The 13419-nt window shown below is 39.3% G+C and overlaps 1 protein-coding gene across 2 annotated transcripts; it reads left to right on the top strand.

The window, feature by feature from the left end:
• Nucleotides 1-293: 293 nt before the first annotated feature.
• On the top strand, nt 294-13419 carry LOC141930326 (acyl-coenzyme A synthetase ACSM4, mitochondrial-like). 2 transcript variants are annotated; one of them, XM_074841014.1, is made up of 15 exons: nt 310-446; nt 1193-1221; nt 3330-3598; nt 4468-4678; nt 5090-5297; nt 5677-5820; nt 6565-6721; nt 7330-7409; nt 8209-8332; nt 8847-8927; nt 9036-9137; nt 9505-9632; nt 10302-10401; nt 11112-11231; nt 12068-13419. In XM_074841014.1, the coding sequence occupies exons 3-15, from the start codon at nt 3398-3400 to the stop codon at nt 12152-12154; spliced, it is 1743 nt and encodes a 580-aa protein (XP_074697115.1). In that variant the 5' UTR covers nt 310-446; nt 1193-1221; nt 3330-3397; the 3' UTR covers nt 12155-13419. The 2 variants fall into 2 exon arrangements, with proteins under 2 accessions (XP_074697114.1, XP_074697115.1); XM_074841013.1 differs by lacking the exon at nt 1193-1221 and having other exon boundaries at nt 294-446.

Below are 13419 nucleotides of genomic sequence, written 5' to 3'. Positions count from 1 at the left end.
AACATTTCCAAATTCTTTCTGAGTGGAAGAGAAAGACACATTGTTTTAACTACTTCTCTTCATCTTGATGAATTTGTGATCTACTTAAATGGTTAAAGTGGGGGAAAAGAGAAGATACAAAGTGCTTTAGGTTAAGGTGCAAATTATACACAATCAACAACGGTGTAAATGATTACAAGAAAAAGGTTACTCCACAGAAATAATTGTGCTGCCTGGTCTGTTTTGTGCTATGTTCTGTTCTCATTACTTCAAAAGGAGCAAACAATAAAGTAGAAAGGGTTTCGCTCCAAATCCTTTTTGACAGACCATCCAGGTTTCAAGTCCCCAGATAAAGGCTAATCTTTACAGTGCATCGTTTGGGAAACACAGGTCCTGAAAGCTGAATGAACTGAATGAAGAGGATCTACCCCAGCCAGCTCTCAATCTATACTGTCCACAACAAACAGGTCAGGAAAACGTTGTTTGTCTGAATTCCTAGCGTTGCTGATCATTGAGAAGAAGCAGAAGGTGCTAAATCAGGAAAAGCAATTTCTGATTCTTGCAGCGGTTCAGAGGACTTTGCCATTACTGGGTCTTTTCCTCAGTTTTCTTACTTCGTTTTCACCTCTGTGATTGCAGGTGAAAAAGTGCTAAAAACTGTTGAAGGTTCTCACAGCAAAACTTTGCAGACATTTTTGTAGACCACTAGGGAATCCTGGATTTAAAATGTTTTTCATCTTGCCAGTCTTGAATACCATTTCCAATCCTGAATACTGTTCCTGAATGTTCTTTCTCTCCTCTTTTGTTTACAGGATATTGTGTAGATTTTGTCATTGCAATGCTTTGAACTCTGTGGATTGTAGCTATATCATAGAATTAGAGCAGACTAAGAAATGAGAAATATCCTACTATGTTATTAAAAAGAATAATCAAAATGATTAGGGTTTTCTCTTAAAGGATTGAAAGTGGATCCATTGGTTTTTAGCATTAACAGTGGAGGTCACAACCTCAAAGGTTACATTTAACAAAAATCCTGATATTTTTGCTGGCAGTTGTTTCCTTAAGTAAGAAAAAACAATGTAAACGAATATGTATCCCAGAATATGACATAAAACCCCTTTATTAATCTCTATTTTCTATGGATGTATTCAGGAAATATTTAAAAGACCATTTTTCACCAGTAAAACCTTTTTAAGTTATTTTTTTCCACCAGGTCCTGTTAATAGAGTTTTGATTTAAAATGTAAGTACCATCTAAAGACATTTCTGCTCTATAATCCTGATTCTGAAGTGGGTGGCATTTAGGGACATAATAACACTTAATTTTATATTCATGTCCTATGATTCTTTCTCAGGAGCAAATGATATCCTATAGGATTATTTACAGCTGCTCAGTATTTCTCTGCCTCCATGTAGCATGGAGAATACCGTGAATTACTGTTGGTTTTGATAGAGTATCTGTTCTGGAGGGAAGATCTGCATCCAGATTTTTATGCTGTCAGGTATCACTGAAAAGATTAAGTGTGCAAGTTCTAGGTATTTGAGTTCATTCGCTTGATAGAAAGATTAAATATTACTGTAAAAGCTCCTGCTAAGGAATAAGGAACTAATTCCACTGTTAAATAAGTTGCTTTTTCTTGGGGAATAAAATTCAACCAAAACAGATCCATGTGTCAGAGATGCAAGGATAAGTAGTTATGGTTGAAGACACGGGACTGTTGTCCCAAATCTGAGTTCTTCATCTAGTGTGCAAAGAGCCAATCAGCACACTGAAAAAGAACAGAAACACCTGAAAAAGAACAGAAGATGTATAACCCTTCATTTTATGGCCCATTTGCACAACAGTGTAGTCTTTAGCAGCCCTGTCGATGTGGCCTTCTACTCATCTTTAAGTTCTGACAGAGGGGCTTGCTTGACTCGTGTGTAGTGAATCCAAGAGCCAATTCCTTCCAGTTTTACTGCTGTAGAGGTGGTCAGCAAAACGATGTAGGGCTACTTTTCTTTCAGTGGCTCATCTTTCCAAGTGCGAATATCCTGCACCAGTGAATCCAGGGGCAAAGAAGCTCACTACTGAGATCTTGGGAGTGCTGTCTTTGTTTGAGATTAGGTACTTTGTAAGGTTTCGATGTGACCAGGGTTGGATACTCTCCCACAAGCCTACATAGTTGCTCAATTTGGAATCTTTGTACCTTTTAACCCTGTTCTTTCGACATCAGGACAAGAGGTAAATTATACAAAACGAACTTAAAAACCTGGGACAAAGGGCAAAACTTTGCAGCTTCACTCAGGCCACAGAAATTCCACATGGAAAAGAATTTAATCAAGAGTTTACCTATTGTTTTGTTCCTAGTTTGTGGGTGTCTTCATCCTTTGTAAGAACAGAAAAGAAAATTAACCTGTATTTCAACAGTCACTCACCTAACCTTGTATTGAGTTTAGTAACTTGTGGTTGAAAAGGGAAAATCAATAGATGGACCCAGGTTTTAGAATCATCATAAGCTTCCAGGATTCCACTGACTCCTGCTCTGACTGCTGGCTCTTCCAGACATGAGCCAGGTTTTTTTTATCATGTTTGATAATCTTCATGTGCACTTACGAGAAGCCTCTAAATACCATTAAAATTTTTAGAGTTGAGCACATTTCGAAGCAATCTAGACTGCTGAAAAAAATAATAATAAATAATAATAATAATTTTTAAAATGAGAGGAAAAAAGTAGCAATGGAAAGGAAGAAAGTAATTGGACTTGAGAGCTTTTAGGATCATTATGTTGAGTACAGATGGAAGAGGGCATTTACAGCCAGCAAATGTAGAAGTGTCTAAATCAAAATGGGGGACTTACATAAGGGATTACTGAAGTGAAGGTTCTTGGGATATATGTGGTGAATGGATAAATCAGTCAGCAACTTAAAGCTAAAGCAGTGAGAATTTTGATGGAAGTAATCTGAAAACATCCTTCAGCTCTACATGAAGGAAAAGGAATAGAGAATAAGCTACTGAATGCTTTGGTGTAAAAACCATTAACCTTCCTATAATGCAGACAATAATATCTGATGCTGTGTTTGACTAAGGAGAGTTGTGGGCAATTAGCAGCCCCAAAGAACACATCAAGAATATACAAGGATCAGCTGAGCTACAGACAAGATGCCAGATCAGTACAGTAAGTCCTTAAAAAGCTGGTGGTAGAAAATATAAAAAAGCAGGATGGGGAACTTCACATTTAATCGAACTGTTAAAAACATCAGTTTGGCTGTGACTAGCCTAAGTGACTTCAATTTATAACTCATCAATTCATAACCGAATTGTCTGTGGATAATCTCAAGATTATTTCCTTTTTTTTGTTGCTGTTGCAGGATTCATAGCAACAATTCTGCTGATTTTCTTAGATAGTCTGCAGCATCTACGTACATCATCTTCTGCCATGAAATTGTTGTTTAAATTACGGTTTCTAAAATCTTTGTGGACTCCGAAGCCTCCTAACAGGACTTTCCATGGACACCCCAGGCTGCTTGCCTCTGATGTGTATTCACAGTACGAGTCTGTCAGGCGGGGCGAACAGGAAATACCAAAGTACTTTAACTTTGCAAGTGATGTACTGGATAAATGGTCTGAGATTGAAAAGGTATATGGTCTTTTGTAGTGTAGATGAGATACTTTAATTTAAAATATCATTTGAAACAAGCTGGGGGGTTTTCTTTTATCAAAAAAATTAGTTGCCAGAACCAATTTGCATTAGGAAATTACACAAAATCTCATTCTTTCTTGCTTTATTTGAAAAGTGTTTCTGACCCTTGGTGCTTCCTATGTAGGTAGGAAAAGCAATGGTAAGTCCCTTTTGACTTTGATTTAACCTCAGAATGGCTGTGCTTATTCTTTCTGCATACTATAATATTAGATATTCGCATCATAAAAATACAGGTAACAACAATAACATTGCATGCTAGGAGAATTCTCCCACAAATGTTTAATTGCCTTGCTCCAGAGTGGATTCTTCATTTGACCAGATGCCCTGTAGTTAGAGACCACTTAACTCCCCTCTTCCTGAACATTCAGACTAGAAAGAGTCCTGAGATACTGTCTTTATCCTGTTGTTTTATTTTGTCCTCTGCCTGTGCTGTTTCTGTTTAATAGTATTCCACAACTCTATCCAGATTATCAGGAGTGTTATGTAAAGTATTTACGGTATCTGTTATTTTGTCAGAGCATTTATGCTCCACATAAGGCTTAAACTGAAATAGGATCCAGACTAGGACATGAGTCTGGAGACAATTGGGCTGGTAAACGTTTCAGGTTCAGAAAAGGAGAATTTATTGAGAATATCTGAGCTTGATCCATAGCAAATCTTGATCCATTAATGACAAGGGAAAAATAATAGCTTATATTCTGGTTGTGAAATACTAGTATCTTCAATAATTTGCAGGTACTTGTGCATTATCATTTCATGGTCTTTCAGAGGAAAATATTTTGGTTTTGAATCCCTGTGTTTTGTAGGCTGGAAAGAGATCATCAAACCCTGCCTTTTGGTGGGTAGATGGAAAAGGAGAAGAAGTGAAGTGGAGCTTTGAGGAGCTGGCGTTCCTGTCTCGGAAAGCGGCCAATGTGCTGACTAAAGTATGTGGACTGCAGAAGGGGGACAGAATTGTTGTCATCCTGCCGCGAATCCCAGAATGGGGGCTGGTGAATGTGGCTTGCATGCGAGCAGGTCAGTGAGCATATCTGAGACTGGTAAAGCTGCTTAATGCAAATCAGTTGAGAGGATCAAGAATTTATATGATTTATAAAGGAAAAATAATTTAATAATCTAGTGAGTGGCCTAGCTACCAATTACACAGGCAGTCCTGAAGATTCTGCACTAGGTGCCGTAAGACAGGTGGCCTGTGCAGTAGGCATGGAGATGACAGAAGTCAGGGAAGATCTGTGGAAGTCACCAGACAGGCCCACATTTCATTCCTTACAGGAGGGCACAAGCAGCTGCATGACTCTACTATAACTGTTTGGCTTGGGATTGCCAGGGCACATTCATCTCAGTTTGGGAACAGTTAGTAGTTTAGGTTCTTAGAAAAGAATCAGATGTAAAAAATGCCATCCCAAACTAACTTTATTGCTCTTCCAGGAATTGTCTTAATTCCAGGAATATCCACATTATCAGCCAAAGACATATTATATCGACTCCAGGCATCAAAGGCCACGTGCATCATCACCAATGACACAGTGGCTCCTGCCGTGGACTCAGTGGCATCTGAGTGTCAGTTTCTGAAAACCAAGCTAATCGTGTCCAAAGGCAGTAGGGAGGGATGGCTGAACTTCACGGACCTGTACAGGTGAGTATGAGTTAGTGACACGGCAGTCATGATGCAGAAAGCAGACCCGTTCTCCACAAGTGCTCATTTACAAGTATTTATCGACTACAAATACTCATCAAATGCCAACATTAAGGTGTTCGTTGTGACTGCTTGATTGTTGATCCACATCAGAGTTGTTTGCTAACAGTGGTCTTGTTCTGGGAAGTTTCATCTGTTCCTCTTAAGGGGAAGTCTGTCTTTGAAGAAGTGTAACTCCACATTATTTTAGTCTAATTTGGTGAAGAGCTTCTGTGAAGCTTATCTGGGGTATGAGTTCTGCAATATGCAATACTTAATTACATTCTGAAGCATGTCTAAAGTAACTATTGAAGTCACAATTGCATCCTCTGTTTTAAAGAAACCAATCTGCTGACCATTCCTGTGTCAAAACAAGGATTCAAGACTCAGTGAGTATCTTCTTCACCAGTGGAACCACAGGGTCTCCAAAGATGACTGAACATTCCCAGGGTAGTCTTGGCTTCAGACCCCTTTTAAGTGAAAGGTATGAAAGGTTTGAGCCTGACTGAACATGAGATAATTGAAGCTGCATAGTAAAACTGATGAAAAATTACTGAATAAGAAATGCCTATGTACAGCCCCAGCCCTTCTCCCTCTGAAATCAGACTAGATCTCCAGCAGATTTCTAGGGGAGTAGGATCATCCCCAGTGTTTCCATTTTTCAATTAAGATCTCTTACCCTTTCTTTAGAGTGGTTCAAAGGACAGCCACCATCTTGGAATACTTTAGTGCAAAGAACCAAGAGATACCATGCTCTTTGGCCTGAAAAAAGCTTTGTGACATGTAGATGAGCAGAGGCAGAGTTTATGTTGGTTGCACAGGTCACTCTGGTCCCTCAGCAGCCTTAGAACTGAAATACCTGCTGTCCATCACAGCATCCACAAATGCTGCTGCTTCAGCCCTATCTTTGTACCTAGTGGAAAGCCACTCTATTGAAATTGAGACTCCTCTCTTTCCCTTACGCTATCCTATGATATGACTGACATCATATATGTATGATGTATGTATGTGTGTGTGTATGTATATATTTGTACAAACATAGTTAGGTTCCCTTTTATCCTAGAGCCAGCTCATAAAATAAACTTACTCAGAGTGCCCAGTGCCCATGTATCTTGTCAGAAATCTTAGACTTGTTGAGGTTTTTTTTGTTTTCTTTGTGATTTCAGTTGGGGTATTTTTTAAGCAACAATTTTTCATTGCCTTTTTGTTCATTTTTTTCTGCTCTCAGGTATTGGTTGGATTTGACTCCCTCAGATGTGATATGGAGCACAGCAGACACAGGATGGATACTTGCTTCACTGTCATGTGTTTTTGATCCCTGGGTTTTTGGATCATGCATCTTTATGCATAAACTACCACAGGTTGATTCAGCAGCCATCCTAAATGTAAGGAAAAACTCATGGAGATGTGTTAATCTGCAGAAGAGTCACAAAAAAATAATTCTTAATAGCATCCGTAGATCTCATGAAGGTTGTGTCCATAGTTGTGTTTGAGATGCTGTATCCGTTGTGTAAAGCCCCTGTTTGCATTTTTAATGTACACGGAAGGGGCCAAACCTGTGGTTCATTCCTACATTTTGCTTATAGCTGATGAGCATGTGAATTAAAATCATCCAAAAGCAGCACTAATTGCTTGCCTTTTGTTCTAGTGACTGTGGAAGTAATATCAGCTGGTATTAATGCAGACTGAAACTGAAGCCAAGATGGAAGTGAAAACCTCCCTATAATGTAGACAGAGACAGGCTGTTCTGGCCATGCTCCAGACTGTGCTCTCTGGGTGTCATGTAGACATGTTAGCATGGGATTTTCTCCAATCAAATGTACTGTGAATCTCTGCATATTACACCAGCTGCAGGAGGGTTTCTTATCCAACAGAGAGCATATGATGCTTTTACATAGAAAGAAGAGCTACATTTGCCCCCTGTTTACTGTACATCCACAAGGCAGTTTTTTGTCTGAGCTTTGTATGTCCATCTTGTTGTTTAACTCACTAGACACTCTGCAAATTCCCCATTGATGTGCTGGTTGGTGCTCCAACATTGTTCCGCATGCTGGTGCAAAATGATCTCTCCAAGTACGTCAAGATTTATTTACTAATGTTTAATTTACCCTCACTAAACTTTAGTGAACTCCCAGATCTAGCTGCTTGACCCAAAATAGGGTGGTAATTTAGTTTAAAATATCTTCATAAAAAACCTGTTATACAAAATCTGTGAGTTTTGCTGAGTTTTATGATCAAACATAGAGAAACTTGATGTTTTCCCTCAGAAATTTGAGACTTTCATTACTGAACTTGTGAGCAAATCCCTGAGGGTATGAAACTGAGCACCTGTTAAATTCTTTATCATAATTTTCAATTACCACATTAACTGTCCATGCTTCGGGAAGGACTGTCATCCTAGAAAGTCAGTGTCAACATAACTGTGAGGGATTGCCTTGGTGTGGCAGTTATACCTCATCCCCTGCTCCAGTTCTCACTGCCTGCCACTGTTCCTTCCTCCCCTCTTGCACTTTCTCACTTGGGCTGTTGCAGAGGGTCAGCAATCAGGGCCCTGGCTCAGCAAATCATTCTGTGGTTAGTTATAGGCATGTCCTTAAATCCCAGCTGACTTCAGCAAAAATTTTACCTTATTTTTCATGTGTGTTTAACTCTGACTACTACTACTACTACTCATATGTATAGTGTTGAGCACAGACTGATATCCTTGCTGTGCCAGGAGCCAAAGGACCAGGAATCCTCTGATTTCCCCACTTCATGGAACTAGCTCTCCCAGATTACGGCTCTCCGGTATTATTTGGTTATAGTTGCATGCTCCTCGTCTTACCCAATAGATTTAAGTACTGCCTCTCTTGTTTTTTAACTCCCTGTGAAGCTACAAATTCATGAACCTGAAGCACTGCGTGAGTGGAGGGGAGCCACTCAACCCAGAAGTCATGGAGCAGTGGAAAAGCAAGACTGGGCTGGACATCCATGAAGTGTATGGCCAGACTGAAATGGTACATCTGTAGGGTCAATCTTCTGTTAAATCTTTGTAATTCCTTTTTGCTTTATGATGTTTTAAGGTTTGTTTGGAAAGAACATAGCCTGTTTTCCCTTCACATTTCTGTGAATGTTTCAGTAATCTCCTCCCCTGATAACCTCTGAAAGAACACCCTTTCATGGCTCTCCTCACAGAACCTGCCAGAAATGTGGACTGTTGGGAGGAGATGTGCTCTAATATTTCCATAAATGTCCTTAAGCAAATTCCGAGTGACAGTGACAGGCAAGAGGGCAGAGTTTGAATCTAAGGAAGAAGACTGGTTGTCAGAGGACATGAATTCTTCGCAGATAATGGAGCAGGATTCTTTCAGGGAGTTTCTTGATTTTGCTTATCTGTACTATGCAGCACTGATATATAGGATCCTATGAATCTTAATTCCTTACTTTGGAATTAGTCTATAAATTACATTTAATTAATTGAATATGAATGTAGTAGTTTTCTATTGTAAAACTTTGTTTTGATTTTTACAGGGAGTAATCTGCTCTGTTTTTAAAGGAATGAAGATTAAACCTGGATCAATGGGGAAGGCAGCTCCCCTCTATGATGTTCAGGTTTGTTGGCTGCTCCTTAGATTCTTTCATTAGGGATTTTTTGTTTGGTTGGTTTGGGGCTTTTTTTTTTTCCCATTGGACTAAAATATGTTTTGTTTTTCATTCTAGATCATAGACAAAAATGCCAATATTCTGCCTCCAGGACAACAGGGGGAAATTGCTGTCAGAAGCAAACCTATAAGACCACTTGGTTTTTTCTCTGAATATGTAGTAAGGACTTTATTTGATTCCTCACCACCACCGATCTCTCCAAAATCTCTCCAACTGTGTAGTGGTTCAGAAGGTTGAATATTTTTCACCAGTTTATTATTTGTTACCAGAGTAATTTGTCTGTTTGGATTGATGGATTTAGAAAAGGGAAGAGAAGAATTTGCTCAAGATTGAGTTACATTTTTTTAAAGAATCCACATGTTTTTTAAACCTATTTTATTGTATTTTATAGCAATGTCAGTACAATTCTTGAACATCCTTGACTGAAAAATTAATCTGCAGTGCATTTAATGTTATGTGTGTTATAGCATAATGTATAGCTAATGCATGCTCAAAATCTAAACTACTGTTTGTAAACCACTTTGAGGATAACCCTAAGAAAACTGCAGAAAGTGAACGTGGGGATTTTTATGTCACTGGAGACAGAGGGACTATGGACAAAGATGGATATTTTCAGTTTATTGGAAGAGACGATGACATCATCATTTCTTCAGGGTTAGTTTGCATGCTTCCTTTCTAAATCTGACATTATATAATCTTGCATTTTGTCTTCCTGGTTAGCTTCTGTCTTAATAGTCCTGTGATGAATGTATTGACCTCTTGGCTTAAGAATACTTGCTTTTATTACTATTTCATAGACCTGTGGTATCATTTTGATGATGTCAGTGGTATCTCTGTATCCGTTTCCCTTGCAACATCTCATCTCTTTCAACAAAGAGTGAAGACTTCCATTGGCAGAAGAGGGATTTTAATCTAGTTTGTTTTTTGACTAAGATTGAAGGACATCTCTATCAGACTCAAAGAGCATTGAAACATTTTATTTTTAACATGTTGAAATGAAACAATTTGATATTTTATGATGTGATGCCATAATGTGGCAACAGCTGGTGCTGCAGACCCCAACTATCAGCGTGGGATGGAGCTCCAGCTTAGGAGCCACAAGGAGAGGGGAGAGATGGAGAGGTATCCACAGCCCCAGCAGTCCTCTACCACATGACCACCATGAAATGCTCCTATCTTCTAACACAGCCAGCTTTCCCATTCTGCCTAAAGTTACTGTAGCTGACTGTTGGTCTGGTTTGGTTTTTTCTTCAATATGACAATTAAAAAACATTTGATACTGGCTCATAAAACCAAATTGTGCATTTTTCTTTCCTTACCTAGATATCGCATTGGGCCATTTGAAGTAGAGAGTGCCCTGATAGAGCACCCAGCAGTAGCAGAAACAGCTGTTGTCAGCAGCCCAGATCCCCTCAGAGGAGAGGTAATGATGCTGAACAGTGGTGGGGGAAGAAATATATTTGTTTAAATATATAACTACATAAAGCAGTTCCTACTTTACTGAATAACATAGAGCTCTAAGGCAGTCATGTCATCATGGGTAATCCTGCTTGGGGTGACAGGCAAAATCCCTTCCCATTTAGATGCCTTTGCTCTTCTTAGTTTCTTTTCATCCTGTGGAGAACATTATAGTGATGTTTACTTTCCCCTTGTTGTTAAGCACATGTCTATACACTGAAATTGTCTTTTTGGGCTGTCTTGGTGTAGCCAAAGTTAAACTATAGCTGCCCTAGCATTAGGCTTGGTCTACACCTATGGAGAAAGCACAGTCCTGTGCTGGGGTGATGTGGGCCTACTGTCCTCACTGTGAACTTCAGAGCGAGACAAAATGTCCCACAGCTTCAGGGAGAACTCTGCAGAGATGCCTCTTATTACTCCATCTTCTTGACCCCCGCAGAGAGGATAAAGCAAATGCTCTTGCTTTGTAACAAGGGCAGGAAAACTGTGCTTTCAACTTTCCCTTCTGCACATATGTTGGCCAGAAGCTGAGCACAGCCATTTCTTATATTGTGCTGGTTTCTCTGTTCCTCCCTTTTGCACATCATGACTAAGCAGTACTGCTCACTGGTAACCTGTATATCAGCTCTTAAAAATGGATGGTGTCAGATCACTTTTGTTGACCTTACCTCACAGGTTGTGAAAGCGTTTGTGGTCCTGTCCCCAACCTTTTCATCCAGTGACCTGGAGAGCTTAGCCTGTGACTTGCAGGAGCATGTCAAGAAAACTACCGCTCCGTATAAATACCCTAGAAAGGTAAATGCTTCTGAGATTTTTAAACCAGGGCACCCTTCCATAAATTTCAGGAGAATTACTATTTGGGTTTTCACAGTTCACCTGAAAAAGACAGCGGTAAAGATTCAGCTAGAGCACTGGCTCCAGAAAATCTTTCTTAAATAACATTAGTTTACATTGTTTTTCATGCATTTGAGTAAAGTGTTTGTTTAAACCTCTCAAAAATTTACAGGCTTTATACAATATCCTAGTTAGATCTGCATGTTCTAAATCGGGCTTACAATCATAATTCTCCATTTTGTATTTAATCTTCAACCAAGCACTCTCTGATGGCTTTAGGGTAGTACCTGACTGAATATGAATAAGTTTTTATCTACTAGTCCTCATAGTTACTAAATAAGAAGAAAGCCCAGGAGGATACACTTGGTTTTTCTCAGTAATCCCAGCACTACAGGAAAAGAGGTAGTAGCAGTGCCTTGGTTCAATTGTGTAGAACTCATAGGAACTAAGGATTATTAACGACTTTGTGCCAATAACATCCCTTTTTTCTTCTTTTTCTCATTCATCTCTGACCTCTGGTACCATTTAGGTATTCATCCTTCTGTTACAATACTCATGTTGCAGTACTCAGTTTGGTTAGCTGGGAGGCAACTACACAGATGTTTGACTATGTAGGCAACCAAGGAAATTGTTTCACCAGTGGCACAATGTGCTGCCTTGATTTGGCTTGGACTTGATCATTTAGGCAAGCAGTTCTTACTGGTGGGAGTCCTCTTAGTTCTCCACATACACTGAGAGCCAGTCTTGAAAACCATCTCTGTAGAACATGCTACATTGTTTTCTGTCTTTTTATTTAGGTGGAATTTGTCCAAGAGCTGCCAAAGACAGTCACTGGGAAGATCAAGAGGAATGAATTAAGAAACAAAGAGTGGGGACGGATGTAGCATTGTTTGGAATTTAATAGAACTTCTTTCATCCCCGTAACACTATATAAATTTCTCTGATATAACTGCCCTCTTTCTGATCTATTTTTGTTGAATGCCTGAGCATCAAAAAATATAGATAACACCAAGATGTGATGATGCTTGCAAAGCTTCTAATGTCGGTACCACAGTTTCAGTTCCTGAAGCATTGCTGGGAAGGGGAACAAACCATACAACTCCATTCTAGTCCTGAATGTCCACAAGTTCACCAGAATTTGGCTGGTGACCCATCTCTCTTAAATGGCATCCAAGATCAGTGAAGAGATATTGCTGATGTCAATTGTCTAACTCCAAGCTGCAGGAAAGGCAGGCGTATGTTTGAGTGGTTCCATTGCTCAGTCCTTAAATGCAGCATGTTTAAACTGAATGGAGCCCTCCTACCATTTAGTGATGGTGGAAAGAATCTTCTTTATTGGCACCACCACAAGACCTTCATAAACCTTTCTTGTTTAATACATATGTTGATGACAAGCAGTGCCAGCTTCTCCCATGCTTTATCCACAAATACTCTCTCATACAGAAGTAGCTTCATTGCTCACCCTCTATTCTGATCTTCCCACACAATAGACAAAACTTCTGTACCACTTCTGGTGGTCTTTAAAATGAAGTTTGCTGATGGGCAGGTGACCCAATTTGTAGAACAGACATGGTTTTCTGCCATAGTAAACACTTGCTACAGGACCAGTCTATTTCTGCAGCCACTTAGAGGTGAAACCAATGAAAAAGCTCACTTGATCTGGCTTGGATGATGACATTTAGCTCTGAGCTTTATGAAGAAGCTTGTACTGTAGTGTACACAATCTTCTCACAGTTGCACATGCAATAGCAGGCCAAACTTTAAGGCTATATGAGTTCTTAGCTGTTTATCCTCAGATTTTTTTAAATTCTGTTTACTCAAAGAAGATTTAATTTTCTGGCATGAATTTTCATTATTTGACAAAAACATCTCCAGCCTTGGAGTCCTCTTCTGTTCATTAAATAAGAAAAAATTGCTGGAGAACAATAGCATCTTTAGGCAGGAAAGAAGGTCTTTTACAGCTGTGTCTCAGTGCCTGGAGTTCTGTGCCTACTGCAGCTGTGAAGTGAGATTTGGAGAATTCTAATTTTGAGAAAGTAAAATATTTTTGTATCTTGAGAGTAAACACTTTGCTTATGTCAGAGAAACAATTCTGTACTAGCAACTGCTGAAATGAAAGCAATTGTCAATAAATACAATGTTTACTTCA

The sequence above is a fragment of the Strix aluco genome, chromosome 15, assembly GCF_031877795.1.
Source record: "Strix aluco isolate bStrAlu1 chromosome 15, bStrAlu1.hap1, whole genome shotgun sequence".
NCBI classification, from domain to species: domain Eukaryota; kingdom Metazoa; phylum Chordata; class Aves; order Strigiformes; family Strigidae; genus Strix; species Strix aluco.
This window is presented reverse-complemented; position numbering and strand designations above follow the sequence as displayed.

Coding starts and splice junctions, on each gene's coding strand:
- LOC141930326 (XM_074841013.1), top strand. CDS start 3,398: ATGAAATTGTTGTTTAAATTACGGTTTCTAAAATCTTTGTGGACTCCG. Junction 5,298..5,676: donor AACTTCACGGACCTGTACAG/GTGAGTATGAGT, acceptor TCTGTTTTAAAG/AAACCAATCTGCTGACCATT. Junction 5,821..6,564: donor AGACCCCTTTTAAGTGAAAG/GTATGAAAGGTT, acceptor TTCTGCTCTCAG/GTATTGGTTGGATTTGACTC.